This window comes from Urocampus carinirostris, chromosome 1, assembly GCF_059441175.1.
Source record: "Urocampus carinirostris isolate Australia breed hairy pipefish chromosome 1, RoL_Ucar_1.0, whole genome shotgun sequence".
Lineage (NCBI taxonomy): Eukaryota > Metazoa > Chordata > Actinopteri > Syngnathiformes > Syngnathidae > Urocampus > Urocampus carinirostris.
Genome location: NC_142349.1, coordinates 6050001 through 6074057, shown reverse-complemented (window position 1 = coordinate 6074057; position 24057 = coordinate 6050001). Strand labels below are relative to the sequence as shown.

At 40.0% G+C, this 24057-nt stretch overlaps 1 protein-coding gene across 1 annotated transcript; it reads right to left on the bottom strand.

The window, feature by feature from the left end:
* Positions 1-235: 235 nt before the first annotated feature.
* nop9 (NOP9 nucleolar protein) lies at positions 236-17203 on the bottom strand. Its single transcript, XM_088353051.1, has 12 exons — positions 17142-17203; positions 14735-14958; positions 11379-11615; positions 9459-9635; positions 9276-9386; positions 7800-7941; positions 7537-7729; positions 7320-7460; positions 5146-5262; positions 4723-4935; positions 4551-4656; positions 236-457 (listed from the first exon to the last, which is right to left on the bottom strand). Coding segments are annotated over exons 1-12 (1818 nt in total). The 5' UTR covers positions 17144-17203; the 3' UTR covers positions 236-302.
* Between the last annotated feature and the right edge of the window lie 6854 nt (positions 17204-24057).

Here is a 24057-nt window from a genome sequence, read left to right as displayed (position 1 = left end):
TCATCCTCATTTAATCATATAGATGTCTATCTTACGACATACCATTTTGTTAGTCGTGCGTATACAATTTCAGTTTTTACCAAGGGTTTGCAACATGCTCGCCAAGTACAATAGGTTCTATCCAACGCCATGTGCTAACTTCACCTTGCGATCACCACTTCAGAACAGGATCGTTGTCAAATCCCTGGGGGTCTACCGTATTCATTTTCAAATTTAAAAAAAAAAGGAAGCTTAGTGTGTTTTTGTTATTGATTTAATCCAGCACTGAAACGCAAATATAAAAAAACCTTTCAACACACTTATTAATCTAGCATGTCACTAAAAAGCTTGCGTTTCTTGGATTCACCGGTCTGGATCTCCTGCCAGTAGGCACGTCTGCTGATAAAGTGGGAAAGCGCAAACTGGGCCCACACATGGCGAGCATACTGGTCTGACCTCAGTTTGTTTTCACTCGGCACTGAAAATAAAGGAGAGCAGAAAGACTTTTATGAACATATCGTTGCATAGTTGTGAAGAGGTAATGACAATAAAATAGGGCTGCAACAAATAGTCCGTCAACAAAAATCGATAATACAAGCAGTAATAGTCGACAATTAATTCTTTGTCTGCTATTGTTGCCAGACACATTCTACAGACAGAGTGAAGCTTCGCTACATAAATTTCTCTGCTGAGAGTCACACATGCGCAGAAGCGTCTGAAACGGTAACATAAACATAGAGAAATGGAGGAGTCAACATTAAACACGAGTACCAAAACTTCCAAAGTTTGGTAGCATTTTAGACTGGATACGGCGAATAAAAAGACTACTTGAAAAGTTTGAAAAAAAAGACCTTGCGTACAATGGCAGTAGCTCTGTAATAGAATAGAATAGAGAATAGAATAGAATATACCTTTATTGTCATTGTTACAAATGGGCTAACATATTGTGACAACGAAATTGGGCATGACACTCCAGTTTTACACATTCAAGTGAGGTATGAGCAAGAAGATAAAGGAACAGAGAAGATATTGTTATAAGACAGGGGGATAAGGCTATAGTTATAATTTACATGATATTTACACAAGAAATGTCGGCATGTGGGATGTTACATACAGGGTTGTCGTGATAAGAAAAAAAATTGTGCAATATTGCATTTGGTGCAAAGTCATCATAGTGCAAAAAATAGTCAGCATGAAACAGGAAATGATCAGACATTGTGCAATTTGAGCATTAAACGTAGTGCAGTCGACATGTGCAAGAACAAGACATGAGTAACATTATATTCGTATGAGGTAGTGTTTTTTTTTTTTTTGTTTTTGTTTTAACAAACATAGTGCAGACAGCATGTACGTGAGTACCATTTTACATGCGTGTGAGGTATTTTTTTTTTTTTTTTTTTTTTTTTTGCAACAGTTTTCAGTTTTTTGTGCGGTGTCTGTTTAGGGTGGTAATGGCTGTGGGGAAGAAACTGTCTCTGAGTCTGTTCGTTTTTGCTTTGTGTGACCTGTAGCGCTTGCCGGAAGGCAGCAGGTCGAAGAGATGGTGGCCGGGGTGAGAAAAGTCCTTGATGATGTTTTCTGCTCTGCTGAGGTAGCGAGAGCAGGCAATGTCCTCCAGACTGGGCAGAGAGCAGCCGACGATTCTCTGGGCTGTTTTGATGATCCTCTGGAGCTTTTTCCTGTCTGCTGCTGTGCACCCAGCATACCACACCGTGATGCAGTATGTTAGGATGCTCTCCACTGTGGCTTTGTAGAAGGACACCTGCAGCTGCTGTTTTAAGTTATTTTTCCTGAGCAGTCTCAGGAAGTGCAGTCGCTGGTGGGCCTTCCCTACCACCGCTCTGGTGTTTGCAGACCAGGAGAGGTCGTCGGAGATGTGCACGCCCAGGAATTTGAACGAGTGGACTCTCTCTACACAGTCCCCTTTTATGATGAGTGGTGCTGGATTCCTGCCATTCCTTCTGAAATCCAGAATCAGTTCTTTTGTTTTTGTGGTGTTCAATATGAGGTGGTTTTCCGAACACCACGTTGAAAGTGACTCAACCTCATCCCTGTATGCCGCCTCGTCCCCTTCAGAGATGAGGCCGATCAAGGTGGTATCGTCAGCGAACTTAATGATAGTGTTTGTGGAGTGGGTCGGTGAGCAGTCGGAGCTGTAGAGGGTGAAAAGCAGGGGGCTCAGTGCACAGCCTTGGGGGGGAGCCAGTGTTCAGTGTTAGGGTGGGAGAGACGTGGGTACCGAGTTTCACCGACTGTGGGCGGTTGGAGAGGAAGTCCATTATCCAGTGGCAGATGGAGGGAGAGAGTCCTAGGTGTGCAAGTTTCTCCACCAGGATCTCCGGGATAATGGTGTTGAAGGCTGAGCTGAAGTCCAGGAAGAGCATTCTGGCGTAGCTCGCCCGGTGATCCAGGTGTTTCAGCACGGTGTGAAGTGCTGTGTTTATGGCGTCATCAGTGGAGCGGTTTGCCCTGTAGGCAAACTGGTGGGGGTCCAGTGTGAGTGGCAGGGAGTTTTTGATGTGCCGGGACACTAACCTCTCGAAGCACTTCATGACCACAGGCGTAAGAGCTATAGGCCTGTAGTCGTTGAGGCTTTCCACTGCCGACTTTTTGGGGATGGGAATGATGGTGGAAGTTTTGAGGCAGGGTGGGACGGTCGCCTGTGACAGGGACCGGTTGAAGATGGTGGTGAAGACCCCAGCCAGCGGATTGGAACAGTCCCTGAGTACCCTCCTTGGTACTCCATCCGGACCAGTTGCCTTCCTGGGGTTTATTGTATTCAGCACACGCCTAACTTCGTGCTCCTGAAATGTGAGGGAGTTGCTGCTGGTTGTTGGTGTGTGTGATGTGGCTGTTTGTGGCCTACCAGCTTCAAAGCGAGCGAAGAATTGATTAAGGTCCTCAGCTAGTGAAGCCTCAGCCTCAACAGTTGCCAGGTTGTGGCCTCTGAAGTTGGTGATGTGTTGGAGGCCCTGCCACATCCTCCTCGGGTCTTTTCCAGCGAAGAGGTGCTCGATCCTCCTTGTGTAGGCTGCTTTTGCTTCCTTGATGCCTCTCTTCAGGTCAGCCCTAGCCACCCCGTAAAGAGCCTTGTCTCCAGACCTGAAGGCGGTGTTGCGGTGTTTGAGGAGGGTGCGCACCTCGCTGGACATCCAGGGTTTTTGGTTTGGGTAGTTTTTGATTTTTTTTATATACTGTGACTTCATCCGTGCAGTAACGGATGTAGGATAAAACAGTGTCAGTGAATTTCTGGAGGTCATGGTGTTCAAATACCTCCCAGCAAGTTTGATCAAAACAGTCCTGCAGCTTGGAGAGGGCTCCCTCAGGCCACGTTTGTATTGTCCTCGTTACAGGTTTTGTTTTCCTTCGGATGGGGGTGTATGAGGGGGTAAGGGATAGGCATATGTGATCCGAGTTTACTAGGTGGGGGAGGGGGGAAGCTTTGTATGCGTTTTTGATGTTGCTGTAAACGCGGTCCAAAGTTTTTTCACCCCTTGTTGCACAGTTCACATGTTGATAGAATTTTGGAAGAACAGTCCTTAAACATGCCTTATTAAAGTCGCCAGCGATAATGAAAGCTCCGTCGGGGTGTGCAAGCTGTTGAATGTTTATAGCAGCGAGTAGAAGATTTAGCGCTGTGCTAGCGTTAGCATCAGGAGGAATGTAAACAGCTATCACAATGAGCACAGTTAGCTCTCGCGGTATATAGAATGGTCTACACGATACCGCCAGAAACTCTAGATCGGGCGAGCAGTGTGCATCAATAATTCTGCTGTTATTGCACCACGCATTATGTACGTAAATGCATAGTCCCCCACCTCTTTTTTTGCCGGTGCAAGAGCATTTAAAGAGCAGTCATGGAACACACTCCGACTCGGCTGGAAAAAAATTCAAGTAACCTTCGAGCCAATACCCTTTTGAGTACATGCATTATAAATTGTATACGCTTATATTTTGCTATAAAAGAGAGCTTGGGCATTTTGCCGGACTGTGCCAGACAATGGGATTGAAAATCAAACAAATGCAGTCCGAAGAACAAACGTCCGTTGTTGAAACGTTGAGAACAACAATTTTTTAATTTCAAGCTGTTGAAAACCGTAAAGCACTTTTGTTAAAGACTTAGCAGTTGACCACTGAATGTACTTCACATCATTTTTGTTTTATTCACTGTTCTACTGCTGCTAATGAGCCTGTTCTTGGTTTATAAAGATACAAAATGTTTACTTCATTTTATTTTTTTTATCCTGTCCCTAAAAATGGACCGATGTTTATTTAGGGTTTATGTCTTTGTCTAAGGTGTTATGTCTTATGACCAAGCACTGCGTCAAATTGATTTTACATAGTGCATTTTCATTTGATTTTTGTACAAATACACAGTATGTTCAATACAAGATGTATTTTTGATCGCAACCATTTTTATCCTGTTCATTATTATTTTTCACATCGTTAAATATAATTCAGGCTGAATTTAAGAAAAAATAAATTATCCGATTAATCGACTATTTGTTTCAGTAGTCTGTGACGAGTCGTTAGTTGCAGCCCTACAATGAAATCTACGAGAATCATATTACCTAGCTCCTGTGCAATGTTTTGCTTCAGACTGACAGACGCGCTGTTCCACACAGCTTGCAAAACTCGACTGCCTAACCTGGAGCACGCCATGTCGACGTACTGACCCTGAGTAAAAAATAAACACGTCAATATTGCTTGCTGACAGGATCAATACAGGCAAATTGCTCGTACCTCCAGCCTCTTGAGGATCTTGCCTCTTCGCTTGTCATTGGACGAGGTGATGAGAGCTTGAAGGACGTGGCTTCCGACGGGATCCGTTGCCAACGTCAAAAAGTCTGCCGAGGTCAGCGTGTGCAGACTGCTGAGGAGGATGGAGCGCTCACGGAATCTGGCCAGCGCCTGCACCAGCCGGGAGCCGTTGTAACACATGGACGATAGGGGCACCTATATGACACCAACCATATTTGCTGTTGCTCACTGTTGATTCAAGCGTTGCTCACCGACTTTGTGTGAATGCTCAGACCCGTGGAAAATTAGAGGGAACATTGCCCCTGACCATTATTCAATATAAAAAAAAAAAACCCAGATAAGTCTTCGTCTGTACTGCACACGTTCAAGACACTAACAGGGAGAGTTTGCAACTTATCAGCTCACCTCTGTCTGCACGTTGCCCTCTGCAGTTTCAGAGTAGTAGTAGACGTCATAGGTGAGGAGAGACATAAAGAGAGGGAGGCAGTGGACTTGCCGTGAAGGCTCTGCACAGTGGAATGCCTAAAAAAACCATGCAAGTATTATTCGAGATCTATAGTCGTTATTTTGTTACGGTTGTATACTCTCAGTCGAAAATGACATCATTTCGGGGTAAGTTTAACCCTTAGGTGGCTTTTATGAAGGTGCGACGCTACATTAAATTTTCGCGGGTAGTTCTGGTCCCCACTGACTGCAAAAACCGAGGGATCCCTAAACTTAATTTTTCTGGCTCTATGCCTGCAGCTTTCAATCCAGTGCTACTTCTAATCAGACAAAATGAGTTTCGTTCCTTAACTTCATCATGTGGTATTTTTCAACGCAATGTGAGAAACTTTTCTAATTCTGACTGAAAGCTCAAATTGTTGCACATGCAAGTACCGTATTTTCTTGACCATAGGGCAGACCATGTTAAAAGACGCATTCTCCTTAGCTGGTATTTTAAACACAAGGCAGACCGCACCAGTGGGCACAGGTATGCTCTTGCTGCAGCCACCTTTAAACAACACAGACAAGCATACAAGTGTGCGTATTTAAAAAAAAAAAAAAAAAAGCGACAGCAAAACAGAGTTCGGTTGTTGTTTATTTAGGTATTGATTACAACACCCGGAGTTAGATTTTCCGCTTCCTTCACTAACGGAAAATCGATTTATGATCTTCAATTCTCTTGTGGCTGCTCAGTTTACGTGTTCTTTCTCGTAGCTTGAAATCAACGCACCATGGCGGGCGAAAAAACAAAGCATTTAATAGAGGGACAGTGGGGTTTTGGATTTAATGAATATTTTGGAGGACAACGCTGTTCAGCCTTTGGTCGCACAATCACTTTCAAATTGCTAGATATGCTATAGCTTTAACATCCATGAGTACTTCCGCAAACAATGGACGCACTGCTTGTGACGTCACATGTCCTCTACTGCACAGACACTTGAACATTAAAACGTGAGACACTTAAAAGTCACAGGAGATTGCATTCGGGTCGCATTTAAAGATCTGAATTGAAAATGAAGCTGTACGTCCGCCACATTATATCACACACAGGGCGTACTACACGATTGGGACATCTGCACAATTTGAAGAAAAACAGATGTTCATTGTCATGAAAATGTGCATTTCTTAGACACGCTTGAATGAACTCTTCCTTGGGCGCTCGGCCTGTACATATATATATATATATATATACACATACATACATATATACACATACATATATACATACATATACATACATACATACACATATACATACACATACACACATACGTATACACACACACACACACATATATATATACACACACATATATATATATACACACATATATATACAGAGATATATATATATATATATATATATATATATATATATATATATATATATATACACTAATTAAATTGGGTTTTTAAATTTGCTGCTGCTAAATGGTATTGCACTTATTGGTGCACATGCACTATTCTTCATACCATTATTCTTATAATAACTAAGGCCAGTCTTTCTAAGCCCTAAGTCAAATTATTATTATTTTTTACCTACGCATCCTGATTGTCCTATTTTTTTTTCTCTTCAGAGTCTTATCACATGTTATTACAAGTATTGCCCTGGAGCACCATGTCTAATCTTGTTGCATACAATGTTTCACAACGTTGATATCAATGACAATGAAGACAATTCTAATTCTAATATGTTCTGCAGCTGAAACAGGATAAAAGCAGAGAATTCTACTTTCAACTTTTTAAGGACGCCTCAAATGCCGCACCCCACCTTCAATCAAGTGCGCTCTGTATTCCGGAATTTACTGTACTAAGATCCAATTCGGGATTTTCTTTGTTGCTTTGTTGCACTATTGTGATGGCGCACTTTTTCATTGCAATATTGTTACAACTTAGGCCAGTTTCAGGAATGCACTACCTTATAAATATTTTTGCCCATTTATCCCAACGTTTTCTTTTAAGTCTGTGTTTATCCTGGAGCACCTGGTCTAGTCTTGTTGCAAACAATATTCACTAAATCGTTGTCAATGACAATAAAGACACTCAATAATTCTATTACAAACAATGTATCAAAGTTTTCAGTTCAGACTTACATTTAATAGACACTGCATCAACTCTACTTGCCGCTGTCCCCCTTCAGCGCAGCTTTCCGCAAGGTGAACTATCACACCCATGTGACCTGCAGCCAAAATGGCCTCCACGCCTTCCAGTAACTCGTCAAACAACCCTGGGAACTTCAAGGATTGAGAAAAAAATAATCTTCAGTCACCCTCTCAATACAACAACTTGAGACTTTCACGTTCGGCTCACCATTTTGCTTTTGGCTGCGGCCACTATCAGCCTCTGGATGGGGAAGTTAGCAATGGGATGAAGCGCAAGGTCCACCAGGTGATCCTTGAGGTGATTCTTGTAAAGGTCTTGTAGAGGACGTTTGGCTGACAGCAGAATAATAGTCTCAATCAGGTGGCTGGAGGCCTGGTCCTTAAGGAAAACCAATAGCGGACTAAAAAAAAAAAGCAAAACAAAAAAAATGATTTTTGTTTCACTGAATTGCAGATAAAAAACAATCAGACCTGATTCCGGGAGCAGCAGGACAATTTGTCAAGTATTCCATGATTTGCCTGATGAGCTGCTTGCATAGTTTGGGTCGCTTCCTATGACATGCAGTCAACATGGTCTGGAAAACTGCACTGGCAACAGAGTCTGTAACACTTACTAGCAAGAAACACAACACATGACGAAAAAAAAAGAAAACAGATGTTTGATACACTTCTTTTTTCCCAGATAGACACCCATCTTGACTAGTCAATCAATTGAGATACCAAATACATATACAATCAGTACAAAAAAAATCCTGTTTCTCTTGAAACAATGCTCGATAATTTTAAATAAACATCTTTAAATATCCACAAATCATTGCTCTTAAGGGTGGTGTGTGTTGTTTGAGGTGCCTTTAAAAAGTTGAAAGAATTTCTATCTTATTTCTATATAAGTTTTTTTTTATATAAGCAAATAAACAACGTGAGGTTAGAACAATTTTCTCGCCAATTTTAACAGCAATTAAGCATAGTCATGATTTCGTTTTATCTGACATTATGACGTTTTAACATTTTTTTTCCGATATTTTTAACAGCAATTAAACACACAATTTCATTATAGCATATCCCAACGATGAGTTTTTATCGACACTTTTAACAGAAATTAAATACATTCACAATTTCATTATATCATATTCTAACAATATGAGGTTAGAACAATTTTTATTGACACTTTTAACAGCAGTTAACCAATGTGTAAAGGGCAATACTATGGTGCAAGGGCATAGTCTTCTCAAGTGGGATTCCATCCCACCCTCCCAAGCAGCATCCTCCAGTCCTCATGCCTGCTCACATGGGTCCTCTCCCTTTGTGTTGACAATGCTCAACTGAGTTCAAAGAAACCTTAGATTAATCACTGTCAGAGGCACTTTTTGTACTGTGCCGTTACGCGGAAATAATGCCGGCTTTTGCGAAAGCCCGTACAACAGCCCAAGCATAGACAATCCATTCGCAAACTGAGGCGTAACCCTCCACTTTTCACTCGAGTATTTTCCATCTCTCCCAAGCTGCTCGCAGCCTTACTTTGAACAGCCAGTTCACACCAAAGTCCAGCTGTTGAAATTACAGACTTCACCCTTAACCGTTCTCATGGTGCCGTGTTTCCTTAAAACGCACAAGACGCCTCACGAAAGGAATAGCGGTACAATTTGGAGAAAATCTAAGACTTTCTTGAGCGCCCCTGGGCGTGAAAATACGGTACTTGAATATCTGCCAAACTCAGAGAAACAGAGTTCAAATAACATATCAATAGACTATTTTATCAATATCAATTATTAATATTTTATCATAGAAATATCCGCAAATTGGTTTGTGGTAAGGCCAACCAACACATGAAAGGAATCCCTGGAATCAAAAAACATATAAGGATAGAACACCCCTTTATCCCAAAAAGACAAGAGCACAAATACTAGTTTCAATAACAAGTTAGCATGTAGAGCATAGTGGACTTACATTTTACACTGTCCATCAAAGTCTCCGTGAGGCTTTTCAGCTCATACCAAAAAGATGTAGGAATGTCAAAGTCAGTCAGATCAACAGCAGCATTGCGATTCTTTTTTCCACCTTCAAGAAAAAAGAAGAAAATCTCAAAGGAAGACAAACAACATCTATAAATTAAAACACGTGTTTGTTTACTTGGGCGGGATTCTGAGCGGGGAGGTCCAACACAGCCTGCAAGCACTTGCAAAAGTGTACGGACCACATGGGAGCCATAGACATGTTTGATGAGCTCCTCGCTGTTGTCTCTCACCGCCTGACTTAAAGATAACACCTGGACCTCCAGAATTTCATCATCATCGTTGTCTTCTTTTGCTACATTTAGTAAACAAACAAAAATATTTGATAGTCAATCCAGAAGGCTGGGTCTTGTTTGAGGGATTTTAAAAATACCATATTTATTTGTGTATAATACCCAATATTTGTGCACTGATTAATCATTTCAAAATTATATATGACCACAATCGCTAATTATTGTTAGCAACAGTAATTGGTCATCCAGCCACGGGCCCCATTATAAAGCGCACGTTCTCACTTACACAATCTACACACCAGCTCAAACTGAAATATGGTTGTCCCACCCTGTGTGCACTGTGATTAGATGGCTGGGTAAATTGGGACCTTTGACGCGTTGCACAAGTTAAACATTTTTCAACTCTCGGCGACCAAAAAAAGTTTAGCGCCGAACATTCCGCGCAAAAAGCCTACCCCATTGCACTGTTGCTGTTTTCAATAGTGTGTAAAAATGTTGTGCCTTTGCAAGCAATTAGAACATTTTGATCAGAGCAGGAAAATGCTTTGGTTGACACCACAAACAAACTGTAGCTCATAAAATGCACATCACAATAACCTCCTGTAAACCATCAAAGATGAACCAGCATCCTGTCATAGCAATCATTACAAGAGCAATGGTACTATTTTATTACTTTGAATTTACCAAATCACCAATAAGAATATTAAATGTATCGTAATTAAATTTAAATCTCATCTCGGTGAATAGGTCCGTTTACTTATGAATATGATACCTTAAAATAGTACGGCATCGACATCGGAATTATTTGTCAAATTAGGTGTTTTTTTGTGCATTAAACTACATGCTTTGTTGGTGACACTTGTTTACTGTGTCTACCTTTCATAACTGGTGAAATTATGACTCAATAAATTACAACAACATAAATTTAGCATACATCTAGCTTCTTGATTTTTGTCTAAAGATGCACAGGATCGTTGCGTTTGAATGAGACCTACAAAAAGTGCTTCCGAGAGGCATGCTCCCTGGAAACCCTTCACTGTCCACCCACCAGGGTCCCAGAATATTTTATGGGAAATAGACTTTATCTCATTATTACATTACACTAATTTGTCTCTGGTACCGTGAGTAAAAGAAGGGTGATGATGAGAGTATATCTGATGACTTTTCATGTGTCATGTATGTGTTGGAAGTAATGCCGTTATAGAGTTTTTAGGTAATGGCGTTATTTTTTTCTTAGTAATGGGGTAAACGATTCTGCCATTACAACGCCGTGACCGTTACTGCCGGTCAAAAGCGGTACACTACTTTTAATAAGGCAGTTTTCCGCTCTCCTCAGAATTGTTTATGACATGTTGCTATTCTAAATATTGACTACCAAATAAAGTATTTACTACCGCGCCTAAAGAAAAGGCCAATGATAGCTGCTGAGTCGAGGAAAAAGTGAGCCACCATTTGTGGATGCAGAGGCAAACAACTTGTGTCATTCGCGAACGAAACGTATTGGTTTCCCGCCAATCAACAGACACTTTTTTCGCTTATGATTGGGCAATATGAAATTTTAGGGGATTCAGTGTTGTTGACTTTCAATTCGTTAGGCATTAAAAAGGTAAAAATTGTGATGGATGATTTTCTTTTTTTTGTAGATTTATATTTCATTTTTAATTCCCTTGTTTTTTCAGTGTCAATTTATTTATATAAAAATGTAAAGTTTATTCATTCTGAATCCATCTGCAAAGTGTGAGCAAAGAAAAAGTAAAACACAATTTTATACAGATTTTCAACAGGAAATTGAGGGTGCGCGTTACCTTTCAACCTGGACACCTGTCTGATTGCGCTCTCCACTACGTGACTGCTACAACAGTCGCAGCAGATGGTTTTGAAGTCTGCCCCTGATTCACCACCCAGCTCAGCCAGTACGTTTGCGACCTGATCAGGACTTGCCAGTGGGAGCAAACGCTGCAGCGTGATGCTTCCAGTGCAATCCGTTGCCACTAAGCTTGCGTGACCTCTCACTTCACCCAGGACATTTTTCACAAACATATCTGGAGAAACAGCAGTTAACATAAACAAAGTTTACGTTGTGTGTTGGTAGATGATGGTTAATGACGTAGAGCAAGGGTGTTAACCTCATTTTCCCCCCAGGGCTACATCCGCGTAATGTGTGTAGCTTAAACGTGTAAGAAAATGTAAAAAATATGGGATGTAAAATTAAAGTAACTTACTGATGGACGTGCGGTCCCTTTTCAAAGTTTCTTCATTTTCCTCATGTTGAGGTTTTTGAGTTTTTTTCTTGCCCTCGTGTAGGTTTTAGAACAGGGGATGGTGTAATAATAGTCTGTGGTTTGCAATCATCCGTGGTCTGTGCAGCCCTATGAGACTCTTTGTGATTAAGGGCTGTCCAAATTAACATGACTTGACTTGACAATGAGATAAGACCTCTTTCCTTTTTGTATTTCATTTGTATCAATAGTTGTTTAGTGGTTACATTACGGCACTATCAGTGTCTTGAACAGGGTTCAATTCCTGGCTTATATTATGTTTTGTGAATGTCAGCAAAATTGTCTGACTGATCCGTCATTGCACTAATATATGCCGTAGCCATGCTTATAAATGAATAAATATGTAGCTCTTAATGAAGTTTTAATTCCATGCGCCTATTAGTCGAGTGTGCCTTATATTTGAAAAGTGTATGACTAAAAACTATTTTTTTGGGGGTGCGCCTTATAGACATTGAGGTTGCAGTGAAAAAATGTCGCTACACATGTACATGTTATGAAATAAATATATCAAATAACAAAATCTTTTTGGACAATTTTTGAATCATTTTATTCTCAATTCCACTCATAGACATTACAGGGTAGTGGCACAGAGCAGTCATTTCATGGGAATCAGAGTCGACAGGTATTGTTGGAAATGCCTTTTGTCAAAGACATTTTAAGCTCTCACTGGCTACATAAAATGATGGCCACATCTGGCTCACCTGCTATGAAATTGATACATGTAACGTAAAGTGGCACTGTAATATTCGACCATTCGACGTCTTTGTATTAAGGAGTGCAACTGAAATCGAGTGCTACAAAGCTCAAGGAAGAACAGAAACAACGGACTCTCAAAGTGACCAAACTGCACCATTTATCTTTTCATTTTTTTCCCAGCCAGGGTTTTTGGTTATTGGGTGTACCCCTAGGGGCAAGATAACGGACAATTAAGTCAACTCTCTCTGGGTTAGCCTCACGTTATGTAAAATAAATAGATATTTCTCAACCCATGAGTATTTTACAAATTGCACCTTTATATCATCAAGTTCATGTATTTTTGCTTATTATTCAATTTTTGTATGTATTTACCACTCAAAGGCGCTAAATACTATATAATGTCATTTTAAAGATTTGTTATGTTTTTCCGAAAATTGTTCTCAAAACTGCGACCTCAATCATTTTGGAGAAATCAAATCATTTAAAGCATGAAAATTATAACATGTATTTTCTAATGACAGGCACTGCCAGGAGCATCCTACTAGTACCAACGATTGTAGAATTAGGTTTTTTTATGTACCAAAACCAATGGCTTCAGGTTTTGCAGCCTTGGGACAGTGTCCTCTCCTGGCAAAAAGTAAGACTGCACTTTTAGTATTTTAATCTCTCTTAGGTGCCCACAACCATGCACATGCTTAAATCAATTCAAAGCAAAATGTATTTATAAAGCATATTTCAGACGCAAAATGCAACTGAAAGTGCTGCATTAAATAAAACGCAATAAGATGACACTAGTACATAAACTCCCCCTCAGCAAAAACACCAACATATTATTTTCTTAAATATGGAAACCGCAATTTATAATATTTCTTAAAATCTGGATTTCTTACAGATGTCATGTAAAAAAGATGTTTCAGGGTTCGTGCATCCTTTTAATGCCCAAATTCAAGCATTGTTAAGGCCTTTCAAGGCTTTTTCCAATTTTTTCGGTACCATGAAAAGAAAAAAAATCTTGTGACTCATCTATTTTGCGTACCCACAAATATATTTGCAATTTCCATATGCAATGATTAGTCTTGCATGTTTATTCTTAAAGAAATGATTTTCAGATCAAGTAAATCACAAATATACTGTATGTTTTTGAGACAAATCTTTCCCAAAAAAGGAGTTTAAAAGTGACTAATGTGTAGCTTACATTTTCATTTTAAGTAAATTCTTCCCATTCCAATTTACTACTGGGAAATGATACTGTACCTTATTTTTTTGCATGGCCCATAAGAAATGTCCGTAATTGATACATAATACTTGCACTGATATTAAATTAATCCTTGGTTTATCAAGTCAGAGTGCCAAACTCTGGATTTTGTGCAGGGATGTCCACCATGGTGCCCGCGGGAACCAGGGTGCCCCCTAAGGACAGCTTAGGTGCCCGTGGACCTGTTCTGAAAATGACTCACCAGTGATGGATCATTGTGATTTTCTAGGAAAATGATTTTTATAGTGGTGGACTGAGTCTATTTAAACCCACTTCCAATAATTAACCTGGTAATAACAAAGTAACAACATGACAGATTTTGGAAATGCATATCAAACGAAGTACCCTTCGCGCTAATTAAAAAAAAAAAAGTAGCGCTCTGCTTGAAAAAGGTGGTAGACTCCCAATTTAGCGCCTCTTATTGGTAAAATAAACAACAACATATATTTGAGCAAAAAAACTAAAATACACGAACCATCATACAAACATTCTTTGTTTTTTAAATACTCACAGGTCCATTGATACCCAATGTCATGACTTCATGCATTATTTCTATTTGTATTTGTCAGTGTAGCATTAAATTATTGAAAGTCATAAAAGTCACGTTTCAAGTACAGTCCAAACACTAACCTGAACCCCTAGAAAGATGAAAAAAGAACAGTTTATTTGAGCCTATCTAAGAAATGCACGTACTTGCACGCACAAAATAAGGAGCTTGACAGAGGCTGCACAAGCCAGGAGATGGTGTCAGCGATTAAAAAAGTTCCAAATTCTATACAGCACCTTTGTAAAAAGCTATAAACTGATTCTGGAATGAATTAGTCCAAATTTACAACGTACTCTGTGCCATGAGATTTTTTGATGAGAAAAAGTGTACCTTGACCCAAAAAAGGTTGAGAAAGACTGGATTACACCTTCACATCAGGCTCACCTTTCTCCTCAGTGTCTTCAAATTCTTCATTTAATCGCTCTCCAACCCGCTGGTAATAACCGGCAGTCGGAGAATCAAGACGCTTGTTGCCGCCATCTCGGTATGCCTTTGACTTGTCCTGAGGTTTTTTCCTCTTGCTTTCTACTCCATAGTCTGCAGCCTGACTTTTCCTCTTTTTATTACCTCCTTTGGGTGGCTGCTTTAACGTCGTCTTTTCCAGCATCCTTTATAAAAAAAAAGGGAAATTAAAAAAAGAGTAAAATTTGCTGCTTACGCTCACATACGTGTCAAAGTATATGTTATCCCTGTATTTTACATGTTTTTTGATCATTTCAAATTCTGTACGATGAATAACAATTTCTGTAAGGTGGATTTTTTTTTAATGAGACTGTTTCCATCTTGCCCATTTCGGCTCTAATCCAGATAGTCTCGGTCACTGGTGGCATACAACAAAGTGAATTGCTAATGAAGATGGCCAACCCAAAATGCCCAAACAAGTTATGCACCTTGGCACCTAAGTTGGTCATGCTTTTGTCCCTCCAGATGAAACGGGACACGAGAAAGCGGCCATGTCACTCGGGTGAGGGTGACACAACACATTCTTTTGTTCAACAGCAGGCCCCGAGCTTTTACTGGTTTATCCCTGCCGCATCACACAGGTGCCTTGCCCATCCCTTAGAACGCGCCCAAACATCCCACTATCATTTTACAACATCTCTACACTCATTCCTATCACCACCAATAGCTCTAGCTTTCACTAGATTTAGTACTCTTTCCTGCAGAGCACTCATAACACCATCCATCTACGTCAATCGCGGCCTTCCTCTTGATTTCCTTCCATTTACTTCTGCTCTGTTGATCCTCTTCAACATTTGCTCCTCATCCATCCTCTCCATGTGTCCAAACCAAACAAAGTACTCTCTAATCAACACGCTTGCTCAGTTCCACGACTAGTCCAGTTCTGTCTCTCACAATTTCATTTCTCAATCTATCCAATCTTGTCACTTCTAACATACTCCTCAAACACTTCATTTCAAAAACATTTAATTTCCTTCTTAAATCTGCATTCAGGCTCCAAGTCTCTGCACCATACAACACATTTGGCACAATCACACTCTTATACAGTCCCCTCCTAACATCCATACTCATACTCTTGTTGCTCATCACTCTCCTCAGAGCACCCAAAACCTTGCTTCCTTGATTCACTGGGCACATGCGGCTTGTAGTCAGGTGTGGATTATGTATGTTCAAAATGTTTTTTCCCCTTTAAAAATGAATTGGGACTGGCTTATAGTACAGAAATTGTGGTAGTTTATTGTGAGTAGATAGGTGCCAAAATATTTCTCTATTAAGTATGCTTCAGCAATACCCAAGTGAGATTCATTTCACACGCGTTCTCACGGCCTTCTTTTATTTTAGCATAAAAATAGTGAAAGTAAGAAAAAGACTGTTTCAAATAGAGTCAAAATGATAAACAAAAACCCAGAAAAAGTTGTTTTTTTTTTTTTTTTTTAAGAATACTTTATTCATGCACTTCTAAGAATATTACATACTTGCACGTGCACTTAAAGTAGTCTGACAGAGGCTGCAGTTGTGATTTCAGCAAATAGAATATTTTAGTTTTGGATACCACCTTTAGTAAGTGGAGCAATTGGATAAAGTTGACAGGTATGCACGCATGACTACAGCAAACTCACGAATTGCCTATGTAGTGTTTACTTTCTTAAGTTATTTGCCCCAAAATGGTAAACGAAGTGAGACGAATCCGTTAGGGATGTGAGTTTAGTATTTTACCTAAAATGTAGGCTGAGACGTGGTTATTTTTTTTATTCCAGTAATCGCAGGGACAAGTCAAAATTAAGTTAGCATATGGTGTCATTTCAAAATATACATTAAATAAGAAAAGAACAGTCATACAGCACGCAGTAAATACACCGTATTTCATGCAAGTTATTCGATTAAAAATTTTCATCAATTTTAATCCAACTTTGCACGACACCATTTCAATTAAAATTTATTACAAAACAATTTTTATTTTTTGATGACTTGTTTGTGCTTAACCGATTGACTAGATATATTATAGAAAATCCAATTTGCTTTAAAAACGGACACTATTTTTTGAGAATTCCTAACTTACGAAAACAAAGAAAGGATGTTAGCGCAGCGATTATTTTAAACGTGAACATATTTATTTTGCACATGTATTGGAAAGATCGTAAATAAACTGAAATAACATTGTACTGTACGCATCCTAAGAACGTGTACTTAGTACTGTAGCTTTACAATTTTTTTCCCCAAAAATATCAATTTATTAGGAGCAAAAATCAACTACTGCACTATATAACTTAAAAATGTTTACTTTATTTGATCATTTGAAACGAAATACTAAATATTAGGACGTACTCACATGTTGGTCGAGAGAAATACTTTTACTTCCGGGATACGATGCTGAATGCTCTTCTGAGAGAAAACTGAGCGCTTTATTGAAAATTGCGCCCTCTATGACATTGGCGTATAATAATGTTTGCTTGTGTTATTTTATTGTTTGTTATTCTATGGGAATCAGATGTTTAGGGGAAAAACTATGTGAAAAAGACAAAACTTGACAGCATTTCAGGGATTGGAGAAACCCAAACACCTTGGGTGAACATTTTTAAAGAGGAATGTCAAGTGATATTGCCATAAAAAGTTATTTCAAACTTGAACCTACAAGCTCCTGATTCATAGTCAGACGCGTTACTCATTGCACAATGAGCCCCGCGTAAACTTCTGAAATTGGTAATTTATTGTCTCAAGAACACCACTGTCCAAATTATGTACAGTGGTACCTCTACTTACAAAATTAATTCTGGGAGTCACCTTGTAACCTGAAAACTTCATAAGTAGAGGCACGTTTTGAACATTTATGTGCTATTCTGTTCCAAGCAAAGAAAAAGTACAATATGATTTTAAAATGAATCCTAAAAGAGCTTAAGAATATGAAATAAATAAAGGTTAACATTTGATGAATGTACAATAAACGAAGAATGAGAGGCACACAATGTAATAAAATAAATAATAAAGGACATGATAGAAATATTAATTTACCTTTTGCACGGTGTTTCTTGGGAAACTGATTCAATGACATCTGCTATTGCCGGCTTTTGACAATCCCTGGGGAAATGTGCGAAGCACACATAAGGAGCAATAGCCTCAGCCATTTCCATCCTAAACTGGCTTAAAGCTTTATCCAGGTGATTGGAGAGATTTCTGAGTTCCTGTTCGTCTCCTGCCAATGTGGCAATATCATTAGCAAAACAGAGATTAGTGATGCTACATCCCTAAAAACAGACTGTACCTTCATGTTACTCCAGAGCTTCGGACATGATCTTTTCTAAGAAGATGTTGAATAAAGTTTGAGAGAAATTGCAGCCTTGTCTCACACTGACTGTAGTTCAAAACCATGCTCTGATGGTTGTTCAATGGTCTGAACTAGTCTCTGGCCCATGTAGTACTTCTGCGTGGTGGCTCATAAAGCAGCTTGCCATACTCTGTCAAACAATTTATTGATCTCAAAAAAGCATATTGAAGGTTTTTCTTGTATTATTGAAACTTCTCACATAGAAAGCACAGATTAAATATCTGTTCTGCGGTGATTGTAGGGCGAAAAAACATAGCTACCACAAAACCCGTCACAAAGCTAATAGCAATAAAGATGGCAAAAACACAAATTCCTTTAAACGGGTAGCGATATGCACCCGCCACGTAAAAAGATTAAAAGGAGCCTCAACTGTAATGAGATGGGAAATTGTGCATTCCTAATGAGACAGGCGCGATGGACTGACTAATTTTGGTATGCATTTCTAGAACTGTGCATGTGCACAGGTGAAGTACTCACCACTGGATGATCATAGCCACTGTCATCATTATAAATCCGTTAATACACAATCAGTTTCCTCTTGTTTATGCTTGGCACCAAGGTCCAAATAGAGCAAAATCAGTGGATTGCTAATTCATGGACTTCTGTTGAGCAAGATTAAATGTGCTGGGCATGTATTCGGCCAAAGGTTCCCCTTACACCAGAGTCAATAGATCAGATTTGAACAGCAGTTCAATGGTTGTGTAGTTTTTAGGACAGAGCATGTTGATTTCTTTTGTTCTTATCTTGAGAAAAATGTCTTGGAGAGTATGAAGATAAAACTAAGACTAATCTCAATGTTTCAAACAATTGAATAATTCCAATGAGCACAGACCCATCTTAAATAAACAAAACAAAAAACTGCTATAACGTGGAGTAGTACAAGGGTTGCTGCTAAATATTTATCATATGATCATGGCCACTAAAATATATTGAGATCCATATCGAGACCCATTTAGACATACCTAGTCTCTTTTTGTTTATGCTCAGCAATGGGTTGCTCAATCATGGACAACTGTTAAAAGTGAATTATGTGAGCTGGACACAGACTTGTCCAAAGGTTCCCTTTATAGCACTCTATTTTTGACAGAACTCCATAGTCAAGGAAAACACAGACAACTAAGATGAACATTATTATGGATGACGCTCAAATGGTATTGCCATAAAAAGGTATTTCGAGCTTGCCAGGAGTTAAACCTAGATTATTCTGGTCAGTGGTCAGAAATGTAATTTGTTGCCTCGCTAGCCCTGCCCATCAGAATGAAGTTTGTATATTTGACCGAATTCCAGGGGTCAGAGATACCAAGACACCTCGGCTGATCTTTGTCAATTATGCGACAGAGATAGTATTGCCAACAAAAAACAATCAGCTACTAGCCAGGAGTCAATCCCACAACCTTCAATTGCATAGTGGATGTTTTAGCCATTGCGCAACACAAACCACCCATTATAACTGAGTTAGTAAATTTATTTGTAAATAACATTATTCTACAAACCGCAGTAACCTAACCCGAGCTGTAGCCCTATCCCTAGCCCTAACCCTAACCCTAACCCTAACCCTAACCTAACCCTAACCCTAACCCTAACCCTAACCCTAACCCTAACCCTAACCCTAACCCTAACCCCCAGAAAAAAATTTTTTTGGGGGACCTTGGGAAAGCAATATTGTTTCAAAAACCTAACCCTAACCCTCTAACCCTAACCCTAACCCTCTAACTCTAACCCTAACCCTCTAACCCTTACCCTAACCCTCTAACTCTAACCCTAACCCTCTAACCCTAACCCTCTAACCCTAACCCTCTAACCCTAACCCTCTAACCCTAACCCTCTAACCCTAACCCTCTAAACCCTAACCCCTAACCCTAACGGACTAAACGAACGCAGGTAAGACACACAAAAAAAACGCTATATTTTCCTGTATGGCGAGTGCTAAAAAATTGGTTTCCCAAGGACCCCCAGAAGAATTTTTTTTGGGGGACCTTGGGAAAGCAATATTGTTTCAAAAACCTAACCCTAACCCTAACCCTAACCCTAACAGTCCCCTTCAGTGGCCTTCACCTAGTGGGACGGACAAACACGAGGAGATGAGGACAACGGGGAGGCCCAGGGGGTCCCCAAAACCACGAGGAACACCAACAGCTCAGAACCAGACCCAGGTAAGTGGAGACAATTTTGACCACACTGTCTCTCCTTTTGGACAGATCCTACGATCTCCCTCGGGGACCTCCACTGAGGGAGACTGAGGGAACGAGGATGGCAGGGAGTCCCACGGGACCCTCGGAACCACAGGGAACACCACAGAGACGGGAGAGTGGGGGAGGAGAAGGAACCTCTGGGCGACAAGACGACAGAGGTCCCAAGCCACTTCCACAAAGACCAGGGAGACCCACGCGAACCTCCAATCCTGTCTCTACAACCCTAACCCTAACCACACCTAACCGCAGCCACAGCCTCTTTCACCCAAACAGACATCCAAGAACACCTCGGAAGATTCAAGAATGGACACTCACAGCTGTGAAACCAAATCTAATTTTGGGAGATTCCAATCTCTCGAGAATAGAATCCTACTCCAGAGAGGACATCCAAGTTGACAGCTATCCCGGGGCAACATTTTACCACATGGCACATCTTCTAGAGAAAACGCCACAGAATTACAAGGTACAAAGGGTCATCTTGTCCGTTGGAGTAAACAACAGGGAACAACAGCCCAAGAAGACAGCTGTCAAACAGCTCCAAATGATGGTAAAAAATACCAAAGCCACCTTCCCAGCAGCTGAAATCTGGATACCACTTATCAACTACTCACAGCGACTAGAAGACCTCCATAAACTCAACCTGGAGGAAATCAATGACCACATCTCGAGAAACATGCCATTCCTCCCAAAACTCCCGGAGCGCGACTTCCACACCACCGAGGACGGGATCCACTGGACAGGTGAGACAGCAGACAAGATGTTGGAACACTGGTTTCACAATTTAAACTAGACATCCCCACGAACCCAAATAGGGAGGGGTATAAGAACATCATTCTACTAGCTCCGAATTTCACACCTACACAAAACCAGATTAATGTACTCGAAAAGGGCTTATCGTTCGTCCCCACTGTAGACGTCCGAAAGAGGCAAAAGGAGATTTTGAGAGGCGAACTACAAGAATTCCACCGAAAGCTTAAATTAGCAGACTTTTTCAACAGGTCAGAAGATTTAGAACAAAAACATTTCATACCAAAGTCTAATTGGGAACCGAGCAACAATCAAATCCCTAACATAATAACACAAATAATTAACGATAATCAAAGCCTAATTAACACACTAAACCCGCAGTCTCACAGAGACAAGGATAACATTAGCAGAGGAGAATGTGAAGCTCTCTTTCAATTAGCTAACAACAAACAGATAGTTATAAAATCAGCGGACAAGGGTAGTGCAATAGTTATCCTAGACAGGACACAATATATATTTGAAGCCCACAGACAATTAAACAATAGTTCACATTATAAGAAATTAACAAAACCAATATACCCAGAAACAGCCCAGAAAATAGAAGATATCCTACAAACACTTCTAGAAAAGGAATATATAACTAAAAAACAAAAACGTTACCTAATAGGGGAGGAGAAAGCCAGACCGCGTAGGTTTTATTTGCTACATAAAATACACAAGCCACCACTATCGTGGACTATTCCGTATGAAGTGCCGACAGGAAGACCAATTGTCTCAGATTGCGGCGGTGAATCCTACAGGATCGCGGAATACATAGACCACTTCCTCACTCCACTATTCACAAAACATAATAGCTACATTAAAGATACATATGATTTCGTAAACAAAATAAAACAGATTAAAATAACGCAGGAAACAATTTTATTTACCATTTACCATTATAGGGCGGCAGTGGCTCAGGAGGTAGAGCGCTCGTCTTGGGATCAAGGGATCGCAGTTCGAATCCCGGCTCCTCCGTGTTACATGTCGAAGTGTCCTTGGGTAAGACACTAAACCCCTAATACCCCCAATAAGCAGGTTAGCGCCTTACATGGCTGCACGGCCGCTATTGGGAAATGTGAAGCACACTGTAAAGCGCTTTGGGGAGTCTTGACTTGAAAAGCGCTATATAAATGCAGATCATTTCATTTCATTTCATTTCATTGACATAGATAGCCTCTAAACAAACATAAATACGGTCGCAGGGTTAAAAGCAGTAAGACGCTGGATAGAAAAGTACCCGGACGACAATCGCCCAAACACAGAATTACTAAAACTACTAGAAATTAACCTCACTACGAATGACTTTGAATTCAACAAAGAATTCTACTTACAAATTAGTGGCACAGCTATGGGTAAAAAGTTTGCACCTGCCTATGCTGACATTTACATGGCGCATTGGGAGGAAACAACTTTTGAAAAATGTGACAAACTACCCACCAATTATTTTAGGTACTTAGATGACATTTGGGGAACGTGGACACATAGCAAAGAGGAATTCCAACAATTCATAGAAATCCTCAACACACACCATAGTACAATTACGGTCAAACACTCCACAAATGACCACCAGATAGATTTTCTAGACACAACCACTTACAAAGGACCCTCATTCACTCAAACACAAACTTTAGACACAAAGGTCTTCTTTAAAGACACAGACACACATGCACTCTTACACAAAAACAGCCCTCATCCAAAGCACACCTACAGAGGCTTGATAAAAGCACAGTTGCTCAGATTCCACAGAATCTGCTCGCAACGTACGGACTTTGAAAAGGCCACCCAAACCCTTTTCAAGGCACTGAGACCAAGAGGATACTCAAGATCTTTCCTCAGGCAAGTCCGTAAAACATTTTTAACCACAGGGCAACGAGACACGCAGAAAATCATTCCCCTAATTAGCACGTACTCAGAATTTAGCCAAATTGCTAATAGAAAAATTAGACAAAATATCAATCAGACACTACAGAACACAGGCATAATTCAAGATTACAAAATCATCTCAGCCTTTAAAAGGAACAAAAACCTCAAAGATTACTTAGTAAAAAGCAAACTACCTGAAATTAACACAATACAAACGCAGGCGCCCACATTTTACAAACAAGCCACCACAGTTAGGAACACCATTACGAAAACAAACTACCTGATTAAACAAAGAATCACTCCTACCACAGAAAACTGTATTAATGTCATAAAATGTAAACACTGTGACATTAAATATATAGGAGAGACAGGAAATTCTATCAGATGTAGACTAGCAAAACACATTTACAAAATTAGGAACCTTAGACAAATTAATACACATCTTGTTGCACACTTCATTCATCATGGGATACAAGCTTTAGAAATATCGGGCCTTCAAACAAATAGCAATTGGACACAAAAAGAAAGACGCTTAGCAGAAAAAGACTGGATATAAAAACTAAACACTCTCTTTCCAAATGGACTAAACGAACGCAGGTAAGACACACAAAAAAACGCTATATTTTCCCGAATGGCGAGTGCTAAAAAATTAGTTTCCCAAGGACCCCCAGAGAAAATTTTTTTTTGGGGGACCTTGAGAAAGTAATATTGCCTCAAAAACCTAATCCTAACCCTAACCCTAACCCTAACCCTAACCCTAACCCTAACCCTAACCCTAAACCCTAAAAACCTAACCCTAACCCTAAACCTAACCCTAACCCTAATCCGAGCCCTAACCTTAGCCCTATCCCTAGCCCTAATCTTAACTCTAAACTTTTTAGAGTTTGATATGGAAAAGGAAGCTGATGATCAATTTGGCCAGTTAGTAAATGGTACCAGTGAGATTATGATGTCATGAAAGACTAGACTTGCCCAAATTCCAGGGGTCAGAAAAACCAAGACACCTCGGGTGATCTTTGTCAATAATGCGACAGCGATAATATTGCCAACAAAAGATTATCAAGGACTAGCCAGGATTT